At 43.6% G+C, this 18,759-nt stretch overlaps 1 protein-coding gene across 12 annotated transcripts in view; it reads right to left on the bottom strand.

Moving 5' to 3' along the window:
• The window catches only part of ARHGEF33 (Rho guanine nucleotide exchange factor 33), a 99,258-nt gene that overhangs the window by 32,460 nt on the left and 48,039 nt on the right, over positions 1-18,759 (bottom strand). For all 12 annotated transcript variants that reach the window (XM_060186890.1, XM_060186895.1, XM_060186894.1 and 9 more), the window contains 5 exons: positions 12,938-13,102; positions 10,391-10,512; positions 8,929-9,071; positions 2,563-2,625; positions 639-851 (listed from right to left, as the gene is read on the bottom strand). In XM_060186890.1, coding sequence (XP_060042873.1) covers positions 639-851; positions 2,563-2,625; positions 8,929-9,071; positions 10,391-10,512; positions 12,938-13,102 — 706 coding nt within the window. The remainder of the gene's footprint in view (positions 1-638; positions 852-2,562; positions 2,626-8,928; positions 9,072-10,390; positions 10,513-12,937; positions 13,103-18,759) is intronic.

Raw genomic sequence — 18,759 nt, 5'->3', positions numbered from 1 at the left:
AAACCCAAGAATGATTTTACATTCAATTTAAACCTAGTCAGATCAATTTTACTTTCTTTTTATCAAATTTATTGGGGGAGCTAACGGTTTACAATGCAGTCACTGACACAGGGCGACAATTTCTCACCTCCTTGTGAGAATCACTGCAAACCAGTGTTAAGCCAATAAATAATGTAGCTAAAGAAGGAGACGGGTTCTGGCGCACCAGGTTGAACAGACGCAGACCTCTGGTCTCCACCTGCAGGGGGCTCCACAAGCAGTGAAGCGGGGCTGCAGGTGTCTTTCTCTCTGCCTCCTCTACTTCACCCTTCCCTCTCAATTTCTCTCTGTCTCCACACAGAAGGAGGAAAGAGAGAGAGAAAGAGAGAGAAGTAAAGGGGGCCAGGTGGTGGTGCTCCTGGTTGAGCACACACATAACAGTGCGCAAGGACCCAGATTCAAGTCCCCGGTCCCCACCTGCAGGGGGAAATCTTCACGAGTGGTGGAGCAGGCCTGCAGGTGTCTCTCTGCCTCTATCTCTCAGTCTCCTCCTCTCTCAGTTTCTCTCTGTAGCTGTCCAATAATAAAATTAATAAAAATGTTAGAGAGAGAGAGAGAGAGAGAGAACATCCTTCAGCTTGCAATCCCCCAGGACTTACCAGCTAAAGAGGTCTCACACAAAACACTTTCCAGTGCGCTGTGTCTGCCCTGGCTTGGCTCCTTGAGCTTGTCTGGGTGGTCTTTGCTGACATGTTCCTCGCCCCTCTCTTTAGTGGCCTTAGGCTGCCGCCACACCCCTGAGGGGTGGTGGCCCGTGGGCTGGAGGTCAGACTTGAGGTTTTCTTCTGCTTCCAGAGTAGTTGGAGTCATTCCTGGAACATAACACCTGCCTTCAAGATTTCACCTTTTATTGAAAAGAAATCATTACTAACTCTCACTTGTTATGTCTGCTGGGATGCAACACCTTGAGGATTAAAATGGTTAGTGATGCACTGGGGAGACAGCTAGTGGTTCTGCAAAAGACTTTCATACCTGAGGCTCTCAGGTCCCAGGTTCAATCTTCAGCACTACCACAAGCCTCAGATAAGCAGTGGTTGTTCTCTCTGTATCTCTCTTATTAAAATAAAATATTTTAAATAACATAAAATTATTTTTTAATGTCAGTTAAGCAGGAAGAATGATCTCTGTTGAAGAACATCACTTCTCTGTTTCTGGTCTATAGACCTTCTACTCCTTGTGTGAGTCTTCATTCAATAAGGACTTTAAAAAGCACATTTTCAAGGGGCCAGGCAGTAGCTCTCATGAGTGCACACATTACTATGCACAAGGACCCAGGTTCAAGCCCCTGGTCCCCAGCTGCAGATGTCTCTCTCCCTACCTCCCTTTTCCTCTAAATTGGTCTGTCTCCATCCAATATATATATATGACCAGGGGAAAGAGCCCAGCTGGTGGAGAGCAGGACATGCATCCCTAAGGCTCCTGGTTCAATCCCTGGCCCCACATGTACCAGAGTGGTGCTCTGGCTTCTAAGTCCCTCTCATAGGAAACTCTCTCACATGCGATAAGCCAAGTCTTACAAACTATTGTATGCACTGTTGACTGTAGAAGAAGAGGGTATCTAGGCCTAAGTAGTCAATATTTGATTAAGTACTTTCCACCTTCTGCGCCCCATAAAGAATTCTGGTCCATGCTCACAAAGGAATAAAGAATAGGGAAGCTCCCAATGGAGGGGATGGGATATAGAACTCTGGTGGAGGGAATTGTGTGGAACTGCACCCCTGCTATCTTCAAATCTTGTTAGTCATTAGTAAATCACTAATAAAATTAAAAGAAAGAAAGCAACTAATTGATAAAAGAGTATAATTACTCTTGGCTACGTGGACTGACCTGCTTACATAACTGCTTCCTTCCAGGTAAACACCCCAGGAGTCCATGACACCACTAGGAAGGAAATATGGGGGAGGGGCAGAGATGGCGTCTTCTTTTGAAATCTGTCCTCTTACCAGATGTTGGGAGATCACAGAAAGGAAGGAGGAAGAAGGAAGGGAAGGAAGGGGAAATAATTTATAAAACTAGTGAACTGTCGATTAAGTCAATAATCCTTAAGCTAAATAATTGATGAAACGTGTGGTCCATGGGACATCCTGGCAGTGCGGCACACACCTGTGACTTCTCAGCCAGTGTCAGTTCGCAGAGAATGAAAAGAAGCCAGAAAGCACCAGAAAGGCTGCCTTTGTTTTAAACATCCCCACCTCTTCGCTCTCCTGGGCTTAGCTGAATCACACGCCGTGGAAATGTAGTAATTATGCTACTCACTCTTACTACAGGGGCCCACTCAGCTTGTGGAGCACAGGACTTGCAGGACGGAAGCTCCTGGTTTGACCCCTGCCAATGCATGTGTTCTGACTTCTCTCTCACACGATGTACATAGTAAAAACATATGTCTCTTTTTTTTTTTATGCTTGCTTTTGCCTGTGTACATTCATGCCTGGTCTTGGGCTGAGAGAGCTGAGGCAAAGGGAGTGGAAGGAGAGCAAGGGTGGGCCTGCCGGAGGAAGGGAGAACTGAAGAAAAGCCACTCACCGCCGGGCCCTGTCATTCCCTTCACGTTACTCTCTCCTCCATGGACCGTCCTGGACTCTTGACCTGCAGGGAAAGGAGAGTTTCCCATCAGTGTTCACACCATGAGCATGGACTGGGCACTGTCTGGGAGTCAGATGCTGGGGACAGACTCATAGAAGTGACAGTTTAGTGGGAGCTCATTGTATCCACAGCAAGTTTTCCAGAAGTTCTTTGGGTAGAGGAGGGAACAGAAGGGAAGCTATGCAAAGTATTCTCAGTCTTGTCAGCCTTATAGCAAAAGAGGCATGTGGGTGGAGAGCTCTTATATCTAAAGGCCTCCAGGTGGGGACACCTTCCCAAGTTCAGAGTTAGGATCCCTGGTAGGCAGCCTCTGAGACAGCCCGTTCCCAGTACCTCAGGCTCTGTATTCACACCCTCACAGAATTCCTTCTCTGGAGTGGAAGCTGGATTTAGTGATTTGCTTCTGATGAACAGAATAGAGCAGAAAGGGTAAAAGGTCACTTTCAAAGTGATGATCCAAAAGGACACGGCCTTTTGTTTCTTCATTGTGCTTAGAGCATTCACTTTGGGGAAGCTAGTTGCTGGGAGTGGCCTCAATCGAGGCTTCAGATGAGATATCACCCATGAATAACTTTCATTGTAGCTTCAGGATTGACACCCCCCCCAAGTGGGTCCACCCTGCCAAACTGGGCAGATTCCTGACTCAGAGCAACTGGCATAAGGAATGTGGCTTTAAGCTACTGAATTTGGGATCAACAGATCACAATAGCACAGAAATACTAACAGTGGGGGAATCGGGCCTTTCTGAAAGTTTGATCCTTTGACCCTGAGTTCTAATTGTAACTACCATCAGTCTTGCCCAGAATGCCTATGGCTGTATATTATTACAAGTGTCTGGAAGCAACTGGTAGTATAAACTGTGCCTATGCTTACATAAAAGGAAAAAAAGAAGGTGTTGCAATGCCCAGCTAACTCAAGTCCTCTCAATTTCTGTCACTATCAAAAAGAAGGAAGAAAAGAAAAGGCCACCAAAGGATAGGATACCTTGGTGGCAGTTAATACTCAGAGAACTAAGAAGTAAAGACAGGGGAGTCGGGCAGTAGCGCAGCACATTAAGCGCAGGTGGCACAAAGCACAAGGACCGACATAAGGATCCTGGTTAGAGCCCCCGGCTCCCCACCTACAGGGGAGTCACTTCACAGGCGGTGAAGCAGGTCTGAAGGTGTCTATCTTTCTCTCCTCCTCTCTGTCTTCCCCTCCTCTCTCCATTTCCCTCTGTTCTATCCAACAACGACGACATCAATAACAACAATAATAACCACAACAACAATGAAAAACAAGGGCAACAAAAGGGAAAATAAATAAATAAATAAATATAAAAATTAAAAAAAGAAATAAAGACAGAAAAGCAAGAGTGCACCATACAGCTAATATGAGTTAAAAACTATTTAGTTTAGACTGTCTGATTCAGTTCTTCAAAAACATATTCATTGTTTATGTATATATGAACCAATCCATCTTCCTTAAGCCAAAAGGATAAAAAAAAAAAAAAATACCTGCCCAGCCTTCAGAGAGCCAATAATTGGTTGAGAAACATTAAGCTAATCCAACAGTAACAACAACAATATGTCAGAGAAACAGCTCCACAGGTAGGGTGTATGCCTCACCATGCATGCGCCCAACACCACACTGAGGGAAATTCTGGTGCTATGGCATCTCAATCTATCGATCTAGCTAGCTATCCAAATGAAAAAGTGGCCTGGACAGAATGCGAGCTCAGACCTACAGGGATGCAGACATTACAGAGGCTCTTGTGCTGACTATGGGCCCCAGATCAGATTGATGGGGTTTACAGTTAACAATGTTTACATACTTTTCCCATATTTGGGAGCTACTCTCTTCCCTGATCCAGCTTTCTGGTCCTTTTTTCTAACTGTGACACCATCCCCCCCAGACAAGAGCTTAGGTCACCTGCATATTAGATGTCAGACACAGACAAAAACTAGTTGGGTCATGGGCCCCTTGGAATATACCTAAAATAGATCTAGGAGCTTTTTCCAAAATGGAGACCCCAAATCTCTATCCACAATATTCTTGCCTTTAGGTTCAGAATTAGTCAACAATCTGCTCTGCTTTCTGTCTTAACTCTTTTTCAGCCACCAGGTTCCAGATGCTACCATGATGCCAACCGGACTCCCCAGAGCAGACAACCCCACCATGTGTCCTAGAGCCCCACCTCCCCAGGACCCTGCCCCACTAGGGAAAGAGAGAGACAGGCTGGGAGTATGGATCGACCTGTCAATGCCCATGTTCAGTGGGGAAGCAATTACAGAAGCCAGACCTTCCACCTTCTACAACCCAGAATGATCCTGGATCCATGCTCCCAGAGGGATAAAGAATAGGAAAGCTATCAGGGGAAGGTGTGGGATATAGAGTTCTGGTGGTGGAAATTGTTCAGAATTGTACCCCTCTTATCCTATGGTCTTGTCAGTTTTTCCATTTTATAAATAAAAACTTAAAAAAAGAAGGAAAGAAAGAGAGAGAGAAAGGAAGGAAGGAAGGAAGGAAGGAAGGAAGGAAGGAAGAAAGAAAGAAAAGTGGCCTGGAGCAGTGAAACCTTGAAGCCTTGGCTCCATAATACTAATAATAATAAAGGAAACCCCATCTAAACCATCATAATAGCTGTATTCATGCTCCTGTGCAAGTGCTTCACTGGCATTGTCAAAGTTACAGAAATGTGGCAAATTTTTCCTTTGTTACTCTTCTCCTGAGTTGAGCACAGACCACTAAGCAAAACTTGGACAAGCCAGGGAGAGAAGATGACCTCAGAGCTGTCTGGGAGCAACTTCCAGTCTCATCTCCCACGAGGTCAGGTACAGGACCAGAGATTATCTCTTCCTTCCTTCCTTCCTTCCTTCCTTCCTTCCTTCCTTCCTTCCTTCTTTCTTTTTAGGGCTTTCTTTTTTAATATATATATATATATATATTATATTTATTTATTTTCCCTTTTTTTGCCCTTGTTGTTTTTTATTGTTGTGGTAGTTATTATTGTTGTTGTTATTGATGTCATTGTTGTTGGATAGAACAGAGAGAAATGGAAAGAGGAGGGGAAGATGGGGGTGGGGTAGAGAAAGATAGACACTTGCAGACCTGCTTCACTGCCTGTGAAGTGACTCCCCTACAGGTGGGGAGCCAGGGGCTCAATCTTTTTTAATACTTTTATTTATTTATCTGTTAGAGTCAGAGAAAAATGGTGAGGGATGGGAAAGAGAGGGGAGAAAGAAAGAGACACCTACAGTACTGCTTCCCCACTTCTGAAGCTTCCCCACTGCAGGTGGAGACTAGGAGCTTGATCCTGGGTCTATGTTCCCTAAACCAGATGCACCACTATCCTGACCCTCAGGAACAGTTCCAACTTTCAGCTCAGCTCTGGCTTTACAGAGTAAGAGGAGGCCTAGCAAGACTGCTGACAAGCGAGAAGAGGCCTCTCTCATCAGACACCTTTGCTAGGAAAGGTAGAGCACATCTTTGATCTACACTAAGAACACTGCTATTTCTTCTTTCTTTTTCTTTTTTTTTTTTTTTTGGTTTTGTCCAGAACCTGCTCTTCTTTTTATTTATTTATAAAAAGGAAACATTGACAAAACCATAGGATAAGAGGGGTACAACTCAACACAGTTCCCACCACCAGAACTCTGTATCCCATCCCATCCCCTGATAGCCTTCCCACTCCTTAACCCTCTGGGAGTATAGACCCAAGGTCATTGTGGGATGCAAAAGGTGGAAGGTCTGGCTTCTGTAATCACTTTCCCGCTGAACATGGGCATCGACAGGTCGATGCAAACTCCTAGCCTGCCTTTCTCTTTCCCTAGTGGGGTGAAGCTCTGGGGAAGCGGAGCTCCATGACATATTGGTGGGGTTGCCTGGTTGGCATCATGCTAGCATCTGGAACCTGGTGGCTGAAAAGAGACTTAACATACAAAGCCAAACAAATTGTTGAACAATCATGAACCTAAAGGCTGGAATAGTTCAGATGAAGAGTTGGGGGGTTCTCCATCTTGTAGATAGCTAGTAGGCATATTTTAGTTATATTCCAAAGGGCTTGTGGCTATACTAGGTTTTTTTTTTTTTCCCTGAGCCTGAAATCTGATATACAGATAGATTTAAGTCATTTTCTGGGGAGATGATGTCATGGCTGGAAAAAGAACCAGAAAGCTGGATCAGTGAAGAGAATAGCTTCCTAATATGAGAAGGAGTTGACTATAAACCCCATTGATTTGATGTGGTCTGGGGCCCACATTCAGCTTAGGAGCTTATGTGACTTCTGCATCCCTGTAGATCTGAGCTCACATTCTGTGGTCATGAGTAGGAACATTCCAAGCTGTCCCAATATCAACCCATCTTCCTCAGGTGTAGCATAAAGTACGTTGTCCATCCTCCCTTCAGAGGATGGAACATTCTCTACCATTGTTGATCCAAGTTGAGGTCAAGGTCCTATGGGGGGCCCACAAAGGGTCTATTTTGTTGTTCCTGACAGAGATGACCAGTAACAATGGAGAGAGGGGTTTATTAGAGGTCTAGGCCCATCATGTCTGTTTGGGAATCTCAGGACTTCCCAAATAGGGCCCCAGCTGATGGGGTGGCCTGATAGTGACTAAAGAGTCATCGTTAAAGTATGCCAGTCTCTTGCCTTTATTCAGCTTTTACACTCCTTGCTTTGATAAGGTTAGCTTTGGAGTGAGTGAGAGAACTGTAATAGGAAGTAGGTGAGGAGGGTATCTAAGTCTAATTAGATACTATTTCATTAGGAACTTTATACTGACTCACTGCAGACTATTGTGTACTTTTGCTTTCAGGTATATATTTTACCCTAATTTATGGATACATGTGAACAGATGCTCCATTTCACGGGATCTGGTCTATATCTAGGTTTTGGGACTTTGTTAGGAAAGAACACTGCTATTTCTTACAAGTCTGTGCAGGGATGCAAATTGAGAGGCAGTGATAAAATGAAAGGATTTATTAGAGTGAATCGCTTTCAAGTTTTCATCTATTTAGTTTTTATTGTGTGGCACTGGGGCTTCTCATCTACAGGCTACCACAGATGATCAGCTTTCCCTTGGCCAGTGTTTTCATTCTTTTTATTTTAGAGAGAGAAGAGCGGGTGTGAGGAAGACAGAGAGACACCAGATACTGAATACACCGCCGTTCACGATTCTGTCCATGGTTCTCCCAAGTAGCGCCAGGGCTCGAATCCAGGACTTTCCAACTCTACTGAGTGAAAGATCTCATAGACCTTTAGAACAAATAATTTTTAAGACATTTTTCTCTTAGGATTCCTACAGTATTCTTGTATAACAAACTATGCCAAATTAATTTAAAATTTGAGATACCCAGATTAAAAACAAAATCTTGATTTTTTTTTCTTTTGTTTTGCCACCAGTGGTATTGCTGGGGCTATACAACTTCACAGCTCCAGCAAATGCAGTTTTTTTGGACAAAGAGTGAGAGATAAAAAGGGAGAAAGGGGGAGAGACACACAGAAAGGACATGCACCACAGCACTGTTCTCCAGTTCATGAAGTCTCCCCCTATGCAGGTGCTTCCATGTGAGGACTGGAGTCTTGAACCTGGGGCCTCATGCATGGTGAATTACTCTGTACCAGGTGAGCCATTTCCCAACCCCTAGAGTCATCATTTAAAAATAGTTATTTGCATATATATTAAAACCAGAGTATCACTCTAGCACATGCAATGCTGGGGATCAAATTCAGGGCCTCATGCTTGAGTTCAGTGCTTTGAGCACTGTGCCACCTCCCAGGCCACTAGAGTCATTTTTTTAATTTATTCTCTTTTGTTGCCCTTTTTTATTGTTGTAGTTATTACTGATGTCGTTGATGTTGGATAGGACAGAGAGAAATGGAGAGAGGAGGGGAAGACAGAGAGGGGGAGAGAAAGATAGACACCTGCAGACCTGCTTCACCGTTTGTGAAGCGACTCCCCTTCCCGCAGGTGGGGAGCTGGGGCTCCAACTGGGATCCTTCAGCGGGTCCTTGGGCTTTGCGCCACGTGCATTTAACCCGCTGCGCTACCGCCCAACTCCCTAGAGTCATTTTTTAAGAAAGAAATAAAGAAAGAGCAAAAGAGAGACAAAAAGAGAGAGAGAGAGTGGAGCATCATGTGGTGCCAGGAATCAAGCCCAGGCCTCACGCATGCTACCTCCCTGGAGGCAAAAAAAATCTCTTAAAACGGGGCAGAATCTCCTGACTTCTCAGGTTTTCTAGGTGTATCTACATTCCACTCATGAAAAGACAAGGTCTGAGCATTTCCCTTACTGTTGTTCCAGCCCGAGGACACATGGCTGTACCTTTGTCATAGGCCTGGGAAGGCAGCAGGTTTGGGAATTCTTCTCCTTGCAGAACGGGCTCTGGGATGTTGATGGAACGGAAGGGGCTGCCCTGAGTGGGTGCAGGTGTGGCCTGGGAACTGTGTTCATCCTTCTGGGCTTTCCTGTAGATGAAAGCAAAGATAAGGCTGGCTTGGCTCTCAAGACCTGGTAGTTAGGAAGAGACTCAGTTCAGGACAGCACATGGCAAGTCTGAGTTACTAGGCTACACAGTACAAAGCCCCGGTATCTGTAAACAAAGATGGTCCAATACTAGCAATTCAGATGGCTAACTTGATCCATGACCAAAGCTAGTAAAGAAAAAAAAAATTTCTAGATCAACTTCAAACTGAAATATTTCCATATTTCTTCTGTTTCTAGTATCAGGATCTTTGTATATTTTGCAGTGGCAGTGATTGGTATGATTTTATTTGCCATCTTCTTTTTAATTTACTCATGTCTATGAGAGAGAGCAGATGACCACTCAGCTCTGGCACATTCAGTGGCTGGGATTGAAGCTGGGGCCTGGGATCCGAAAGTTCTGTACTCAGCCACCAAACACTCTCCCTAGGCCCTGCTTTCTATTTGCTTTAGCAAAGCAACACAGAAGGAAGCAGCAAGGCCTTCACTGAAAAAACAGATTCTATTTTAAATTTTATCTCCAGAAAAATGACACTAAAGAATGTTTAATGGTGAAAGCTTTCTTTAAAAAAAAATTTTTTTTAATTTATTAATGAGAAGGGTGGGAAGAGAGAGAGAGAGAGAACCAGACATCACTCTGGTACATGTACTGCCAGGGATTGAACTCAGGACCTCATGATTGAGAGTCCAGTGCTTTATCCACTGTGTCACCTACCAGACCAAGAAATCTTCCTTGATTCAACTTGGCTTACATTTTGTTTACCCTAAGAAGCAGTAAGAAATTCTAGAAAACTGATTTTAAAATGAAGAAAGAAAGGAATTCATTGGTGACCCCACTGTTTTAACTGAACCGTCATTATTTTCAGAGATATCCTCCTAGCTGCTGCTTTTTGTATCTTTGCATTTTGAAAGCAAATTACACATGCCCTTTTATGGGACTTTCATTCTTTCATTTCGCTTCCTACTGTATTACATATGTTTTTTCCTGAAGATTTATTTATTTTTAAGGCAAATGGGGGGGAGCAGCACTGCTCTGCCTCAGGCATGCAAGTCCTATGACCCACTAATCCATCTGCCCAGCCCTTACACATCCCTTATAGTAAGTTACCACACTCTGAGGACTGACCCATTTGTATCACTGTCATGGGTCTATTACTTCCTTCACAAATTGTCTGGTCCACCGAGCCCTCTACCAGCAGTGGGGAGGGTGTTCTCGTGCCTTAGTCTGGTCATAATGTGGACATTTGCTGTTGGTGAGGTGTTGTTTTGTTTTGTCTTGTTTTGTTGTTACAAGATAACTCACTTAGCTTTAACTTTTCGAGACTCTCGTCGCTTCTCCTGTTGAAGCTGTTCAATTTTCTGTTGCATTTCCTCTTGCTTGGAAGTGATGGCCTGGATCATAGACATGGCATTGCTCAGTTCCTCCTAAGAGACAGGAGTTGATACGCATTTAACCTGGGTTGTGGGGTTCCTGTGTATCACATGATAGCCAGCTCACAGAGAACTTTCCATATAAATCTATCAGGTGAATAAACCAATGAGTGAAAGAGAACATTTTTTACTCGTTTGCTTGTTTTTATTTTCTTTTGTTTTTTGCCTCTCGGGTTGTCACTGGGGCTCAGTGCCTGCACTACAGCTCCTCTGCTCCTGGTGGACATCTCTTTCCTATTGTTATTGTTGCTGTTATTGTTGTTGTTGCTGCTGATGCTGTCATTGTTGGCTAGGACAGAGAGAAATTGAGAGAGGAGAGGAAGACAGAGAGGGGGAGAGAAAGATAGACACCGGCAGACCTGCCTCCGTGCTTGCAAAGTGACCACCCTGCAGGTGGGAAGGGCAGGGAGCTTGAATCGGGATCCTTGCTCAGGTCATTGCACTTCGTACTATGTGCACTTGATCTGGTGTACTACTGCCCAGCCCCCACATTTTTACTCCTATTGTGACCTCTAATTTGATTTATGGATATTTATAAATCTATAGGTATTTATTTTCCGGGACCGGGCAGTGGCGCACCAGGTTAAATGCACATAGTACAATGTGCAAGGACCCACACAGGGATCCGGGTTTGAGGTTCTAGCTCCCCACCTGCAGGAAGGTCGCTTCACAAGTGGTGAAGCAGGTCTGCAGGTGTCTTTCTATCTATCAGCCCCTCCTCTCTCAATTTCTCTCTGTCTTTAACAATAGGAAAAAAAATGGCCACCAGGAGCTGTGGATTCATAGCGCAGACACCAAGCCCTAGCAATAACTCTGGAGGTAAAAAAAAAAGAAAGAAAGAAAGAAAGAAAGAAAGAAAGAAAGAAAGAAAGAAAGAAAGGAAGGATGGAAGAAAGAAAGAGATATTTATTTTATTACTTAAATCACACATGAGGTCTGGGGAGGTAACACAGCAGATCATAAAAACATGTATGTGAGAGGTCCCAGCTACCTCCCTGGCACCACCAACAGCTAAAGCAGAACAATGCTCTGGTTTTTTAAAAAAATGTTTTTAGGGGCCGGGTGGTGGCACACATGGTTAAGCATACATGTTACAGTGCTCAAAGACACGGGTTCAAGCCCCTGGCCCTCACCTGCAAGGGGAAAGCTTTGCAAGTGGTGAAGCAGGGCTGCAGGCGTCTCTCTTTGTCTCTCTCTCCCTTCCTATCACCCCCTTCCCTTTCAGTTTCTGGCTGTCTCTATCCAATCAATAAAGATAAAATTAAAAAAAAAAAATTTTTATGAGAAAGAATCCAGAGCATCACTCTGGCACCTGCAGTGCCGGAGATTAATCCTGGAGCATTCTGCATGTGGCTCCTATGTTTGACCAGCTGTGGTTTTTCTCCCTGTCATGATAATTTATTTATTTACTTATTTATTAACAAGAGAGAAAGAACCAGAGGCTCACCGTGGCACATGCCAGTAGTGAAACCCAGGACCTCATGCTTGCAAGTCTAGTGCTGTGTCCACTGCACCACCTCCCGAGACACCCTAAAGATGACTTGTAAGATTTATTTATTTCATGAAAGAAAGAATGAGAGACCAGAGCACTGCTCAGCACTCACATATGGCAGTGCAAGGAGTTGGACCTGCACCCTCTGGAGCCTCAGAAATGCAAGTCCTATACTCTATTTATTTATTTATTTTCCCTTTGTTTTTGCCCTTGTTGTTTTATTGTTGTAGTCATTATTGTTGTTGTTATTGATGCCTTTGTTGTTGGATAGGACAGAGAAAAATGGAGAGAGGAGGGGGAGACAGGGAGAGAGAAAGATAGACACCTGCAGACCTGCTTCACCGCTTGTGAAGCGACTCCCCTGCAGGTGGGGAGCCGGGGGCTTGAACCAAGACCCTTATGCTGGTCCTTGTGCTTTGCGCCACCTGCGCTTAACCGCTGCACTACCGCCCGACTCCCAAGTCCTACACTCTAATGTCAAACTATCTCCCCAGCCCTGTGGCCTCTAATTTTAACATGGGAACTTAAGAGAAAAAAAAAACAAAATATTTTTCAGTGGCAGCTAGTGAACGTCCCAGGGGGAGCAGGAGTGGGGGGGGGGGACCAATTTTCTTTCTCTTTCTTTCTTTCTTTCTTTCTTTCTCTCTTTCTTTCTTTTTGTATTTATTTATTGGATAGAGACAGAGAGAAACCAAGAGGGTAGGGAGAGATTGAGAGGGAGAAAGAAAGAGACTCACCTGCAGCCCTGCTTCACCGCTCATGAAGCTTCCCCCTTGCAGGTGGTGACTCGGAGCTTGAACCCGGGTCCTTATGCACTGTAACAAGTGCTTAATCAAATGTGCCACCACCCAGCCCCAAGACCAATTTTCTACTGTTCTCCCCAAGACCAAGAATGTGTTCCAGGAGAGAAAGAGCAGAGGGCCCCACCTTGAAGTAGTTTAGTGAATTCTTTATCTCAGTGACTTTTTCCTCCATGGAGCACTTGCAACTCTTGACCTTCTCTTCCAGTGCATACTCTCCATGCTGGATTCTGGACAGCTCCTGCATTGCTTCTGTGAAGCCTGTTTTGAGTTCTGAGGCCAGAGCCTGCAGCTAAGGGACAGACACAGACAGAGTTCAATTTGCTCTAAGATGTCATAAGTGCCTGGGCTTTTTCCTTCATTTGGGAGGCCAGACTCTCGAAAAGCTACAGCCCTCCTGTACCGGTCCACTAGAAGTCTGGATAACCAATGGTAAACTCAGTCCCATTCAGCTATAGAAAATACAAACTTGATGATGACAAGAAAACCAGCAATTCACAAAGCTCACACATACTCCTGCAAACTATTTTTAACACCTTTAATTAGACGACATGGACTTAGAAAAATCTACACGTGGGGCCAGGAGGTCGTGCACCTGGTTAAGCACACACATTACAGTGCGCAAGGACCCAGGGTCAAGTCCCTGGTCCCCACCTATAAGGGGAAAGCTTCACAAGTGGTGGAGCAGAGGTGTATGTATCTTTCTGTCTCCCTCTCTCTATAGCTCCCTAGTCCCTATCAATTTATCTCTGTTTCTATCCAATAATAAATAAATAAAAATATTTTTTAAAAAGAAAGGAAGGAAAGAAGGAAGGAAGGAAGGAAGGAAAGAAGGAAGGAAGATGGAGGCCAAGTGGTGGCGCAAAGAAAGGAAAAAAGAAAGAAAGATGGAGGCCAAGTGGTGGCGCACCTGATTGAGTGCACGTTTTATGTACAAGTACCCAGGTTTGAGCCCCCACTGCCCACCTGCAGGGGGGAATCTTTTTGAGTGGTGAAGCAGGTCTGCAGGTGTCTCCTTTCTCTCTCCCTCTCTATCTCCCCCTTGCTGGGAAATTGTGCAGATGCAGTCACATCTGCCATGTTGTCCCCTCAGGCTATTGCTAGTTCCCGGGAGAGTTGGGACATTCTCCGAGTGCCTGTTCAGCCATGCTGTGCCCTCAGGGCATTGTCTATTCCCTGGGATAGTTGGAGTGCTATGGTTACTCCTCCCCCTTCCCATTCTCACGAGAGCTATTCCTATAAAAGCCCTTCTTCTTCTGCCCCTCACTCTCTTGCCTGCCTTTCACTTTGGTGGTTAGACGCAGGGAAGGTTGCTGCGTGAGGTGGCCATTTTTGCTACCCCCACGTGGCCCAAACTGCTGCTCTCTCACCCAACTCTGAGGTGCCAGCACAAATAAAGGACTGTGCTCCCTTTCTGCTCCAAACCTCCTTTTTCTGCGTCTCGGCACCGCCGCAAGCAACACCCCCTACCCTCTTGACTTCTGGATGTCTCTATCCAATAAATAAAGATTAAAATAAGAAAAAGAAAGATTCACACGTGTGAATGACAGACCACCTTCATCAGAATCCCTCTTAATTCTGTGAAAGGAGAAGGGGTGGGTCATATCCTCCCTGATCACTTGAGGAAAATGAAGAGAGTTCTTTTTCTTTACAAAAAGTAAAGGATAAGGAGCCTACCTAAATAAGAAAGCATAGCTAAGAATTGCTTTGAAAAAGAAGGTGCTTTTTATTTATTTTTATTTTTTAATTATCTTTATTTATTGGATAAAGACAGTCAGAAATTGAGAGGGCAGGGAGAGATAAAGAGGGAGAGAGACATCTGCAGCCCTGCTTCACCACTCATGAAGCATCCCCCTGCAGGTGGGGGCCAGGGGCTCAAACCTGGGTCCTTGCGCACACATGTGTAACATGTGCACTCAACCAGGTGCACCATACCCAGCCCCTTTTATTTATCTTTTTAAGTCATTTTTGTTATTAATAGCATGTTGCAAGATTATAAGATGACAGTGTTTAGCTCCACATCACACCCACCACCAAAGTTCTGTGTCCCCGCCCTCCACCTCCCAAAGATAAACACCAGAGTTCTCACAAGTCTTAGGAACAGTTTGTTTGCTTCTGTTTTTTTTTCCTAAGTTCATTCGTATAAGTTCTCTAGACTCCACATATGAGTGAAACCATCCAGCAGTTTTCTTTTGTTTCTTACTTCACTAAGCATAACCAACTCCAGTTACACCTATTTTGTCCCAAAGGACACAATATCATCTTTTTGATAGCAGAGTAGTATTCCAGGGATATATATTCCATAACTTCTTTAACCAGTCATCTATTATTGGGTACTTAAGCTGCTTCCACTCTTTGGCTATTGTTAATACTGCAGCTATGAACTGCATATGTCCCTTCAAATTAGTGTTCAGTGTCCTTTGGATGAGTGCCTAAGAGTGGTATTGCTGAGTCATAAAATATTTCCATTTTTATTTGTTCAAGAACTCTCCTCCATACAGTCTTCCAGAAGGGCTGTACCAGTTTGCATTCCCACCAGCAGTGAAGAAGAGTTCTATTTTTCGCCACAACTTCTCCAGCACCTATCATTTCCTGGTTTGTTGATGTAAGCCATTATCTCAGGTGTGAAATGGAATCTCAGTGTAGTTTTAATTTGCATTTCTCTAGGAAAGGTGCTTTAAATGACATCTGTGGAAGCCTTGAATCATATGCTGGTGTCTGGGATAGCAGAATACTTTCTTTGTCCCGGGTGGTGCTTTGAAGCTGTTCCTAATGTTGGGCTTGGCCTTGCAGGGACACAGGTAAGACGTCTGTTTGCTTTCACAGGGTGGCATTGGGGTCAGCTTTGGAGTCAGGTCGAGGACAAAGTATGGCCCTCTCCCACAAGCATTCAGACCTTAGGCAATTTGGTTGACCTGGTTGGAGCAGTGGCCCCATCTACAGAATACTTACTGCCTTGAGACTCAACAGAGCAAATGCAGTGAATGTACCCACTGCAGTACTCGCTGGGTCCATAGGACCGTTCTAGAACTTTCAACTCTTCTTCTCCTTTAGGTAGGAGGTCAACATGTTAAACACAAACAGAAACGTGGAGAAAATGGAGCACAATCAGGTTTGGTTCTATTAAATGAACAAAGGACATTCAACAGACAGCAAGTTCAGATGACAGTAAGCTAATCCTAAGACTTCACTTTTTCACTCTGCTAAGTAGAAAAATTCCTAGCTCCAGATCTTTCAGCATAAATTTTTAGAAATTTCTTTCTAGAACAGTATCTACCAAGTAGTCTTCTTTTAGATAGATGTGAAATGAAAATTCAGTTACCTTCAAAATGTGTGTTTTATGACAGTTTCAGAACTCTGCTTTTCCAGCTAACTCCAACTGGCCCTACTAAATGATTTCATTTCCTACATTCCATTACTTAAAATATTTATTTATTTATTCCCTTTTGTTGCCCTTGTTGTTTTTATTGTTGTAGTTATTATTGATGTCATTGTTGTTGGATAGGACAGAGAGAAATGGAGAGAGGAGGGGAAAAGAGAGGGGGAGAGAGAAAGACAGACACCTGCAGACCTGCTTTACCGCTTGTAAAGTGACTCCCTGCAGGTGGGGATCTGGAGGCTCAAACCAGGATCCTTACGCGCTGGTCCTTGTGCTTTGTGCTACACTCTATTTTTTAAAGACAGGGTTCTATTTGTTTTTATGCTTCATCCCAGTCATCTTTCTCTATAATGAATTTCCGTGATAGATCATGTCCTCACTCAGTCCTTGTGACAGATTAAACTGATGGAGCAATGCTTTGAATCTGGCAGATGTCACAGTGTGAATCCATCCTTCCTGGACACAAAATCACCCTATGTGCCATTACTTTACTATAACTGTGAACACTTTAATATATTTCCTTTCATTCTGTCCTTTGACTATAAATGCTGATCTTCATCTAAAATCACACAACAGGCATTTAATAATTTTTTAATATTTATTTATTTATTCCCTTTTGTTTCCCTTGTTTTATTATTGTAGTTATTATTGTTGTTATTGATGTCATTGTTGGATAGGACAGAGAGAAATGGAGAGAGGAGGGGAAGACAGAAAGGGGGAGAGAAAGACAGACACCTGCAGACCTGCTTCACCACTTGTGAAGCAACACTCCGGCAAGTGGGGAGCCAGGGGCTCAAACCTGAATCCTTATTCCGGTCCTTGTGCTTCACACCATGTGTGCTTAACCGCTGCGCTACCATCCTACTCCCACAACGGGCATTTAAAAAGTAAAGGCAACTTCTGTCTGAGAGTGAGATCATCCCATATTCATCCTTCTGTTTCTGACTTATTTCACTCAACATGATTTTTTCAAGGTCCATCCAAGATCGGCTGAAAACGGTGAAGTCACCATTTTTTTACAGCTGAGTAGTATTCCATTGTGTATATATACCACAACTTGCTCAGCCACTCATCTGTTGTTGGACACCTGGGTTGCTTCCAGGTTTTGGCTATTACAAATTGTGCTGCCAAGAACATATGTGTACACAGATCTTTTTGGATGGATGTGTTGTGTTCCTTAGGATATATCCACGGGAGAGGAATTGCAGGGTCATAGGGTAGGTCCATTTCTAGCCTTCTGAGAGTTCTCCAGACTGTTCTCCACAGAGGTTGGACCAATTGACATTCCCACCAGCAGTGCAGGAGGGTTCCTTTGACCCCACAACCTCTCCAGCTTTTGCTGCTGTTACCTTTTCTGATGTATGACATTCTCACAGGAGTGAAGTGGTATCTCATTGTTGTCTTGATTTGCATTTCTCTGACAATCAGAGACTTGGAGCATTTTTTCATGTGTTTCTCAGCCTTTTGGATCTCTTCTGTGGTGAATATTCTGTCCAAGTCCTCCCCCCATTTTTGGATGGGGTTATTTGTTGTCTTGTTGTTGAGTCTGGCAAGCTCTTTATATATGTTGGTTATTAAACTCTTATCTGATGTATGACATGTAAAGATCTTCTCCCATTCTGTGAGGGGTCTTTTGGTTTGGGTAGTGGTTTCTTTTGCTGTGAAGAAGCTTTTTAATTTGATGTAGTCCCATAGGTTTATACTTGCCTTAGTCTTCTTTGTAATTGGATTCGTTTCATTGAAAATGTCTTTAAAATTTATGCGGAAAAGAGTTCTGCCAATATTTTCCTCTAGGTATTTGATAGTTTGTGGTCTAACATCCAAGTCCTTGATCCACTTGGAATCTACTTTTGTATTTGGTGAAATACAGTGATTCAGTTTCATTCTTTTGCATGTTTCAACCCATTGTTTCCAACACCATTTGTTGAAGAGACTCTGCTTTCCCCATGTAATAGTCTGGGCCCCTTTGTCAAAGATTAGATGTCCATAGGTGTGGGGCCTCATTTCTGGGCTCTCAGTTCAATTCCACTGGTCAGTGTGTCTATTCATGTTCCAGTACCAAGCAGTTTTGATGACAATGGCCCTATAATACAGTTTGAGATCTGGGAGTGTGATGCCTCCAGTTCTGTTCTTTTTTCTCAAGATTGTTTTGTCAATTCTAGGTCTTTTCTGGTTCGAGATAAACATTTGTAGCATTTGTTCTATTCTCCTAAAAAAATGTGCTTGGGATCTTGATGAGGATAGCATTAAATTTGGAGATGGCTCTGGGTAATATATTCATTTTGATGATGTTAATTCTTCCAACCCATAAACATGGAATATCTTTCCACTTCTTTGAGTCTTTTTCAATTTCTTTGAGTAGTGACTCATAATTTTCAGTATACAAGTCTTTCACTTCTTTGGCTAGGTTTACTCCTAGATATTTTATTGTTTTTGTTGCTATAGTAAAAGGAACTGATTTCTGGATTTCAATTTCTTCTAGCTTAGTGTTTGCATAGAGGAATGCCACTGACTTTTGAATATTAATTTTATAGTCTGACACCTTACTGTATTGCCTGATGATTTCCAAA

The sequence above is a fragment of the Erinaceus europaeus genome, chromosome 3 (genome assembly GCF_950295315.1).
Source record: "Erinaceus europaeus chromosome 3, mEriEur2.1, whole genome shotgun sequence".
Classification (NCBI taxonomy): Eukaryota; Metazoa; Chordata; class Mammalia; order Eulipotyphla; family Erinaceidae; genus Erinaceus; species Erinaceus europaeus.
The sequence above is the reverse complement of the archived record's forward strand: the minus strand, read 5'-3'. Positions and strand labels throughout refer to the sequence as shown.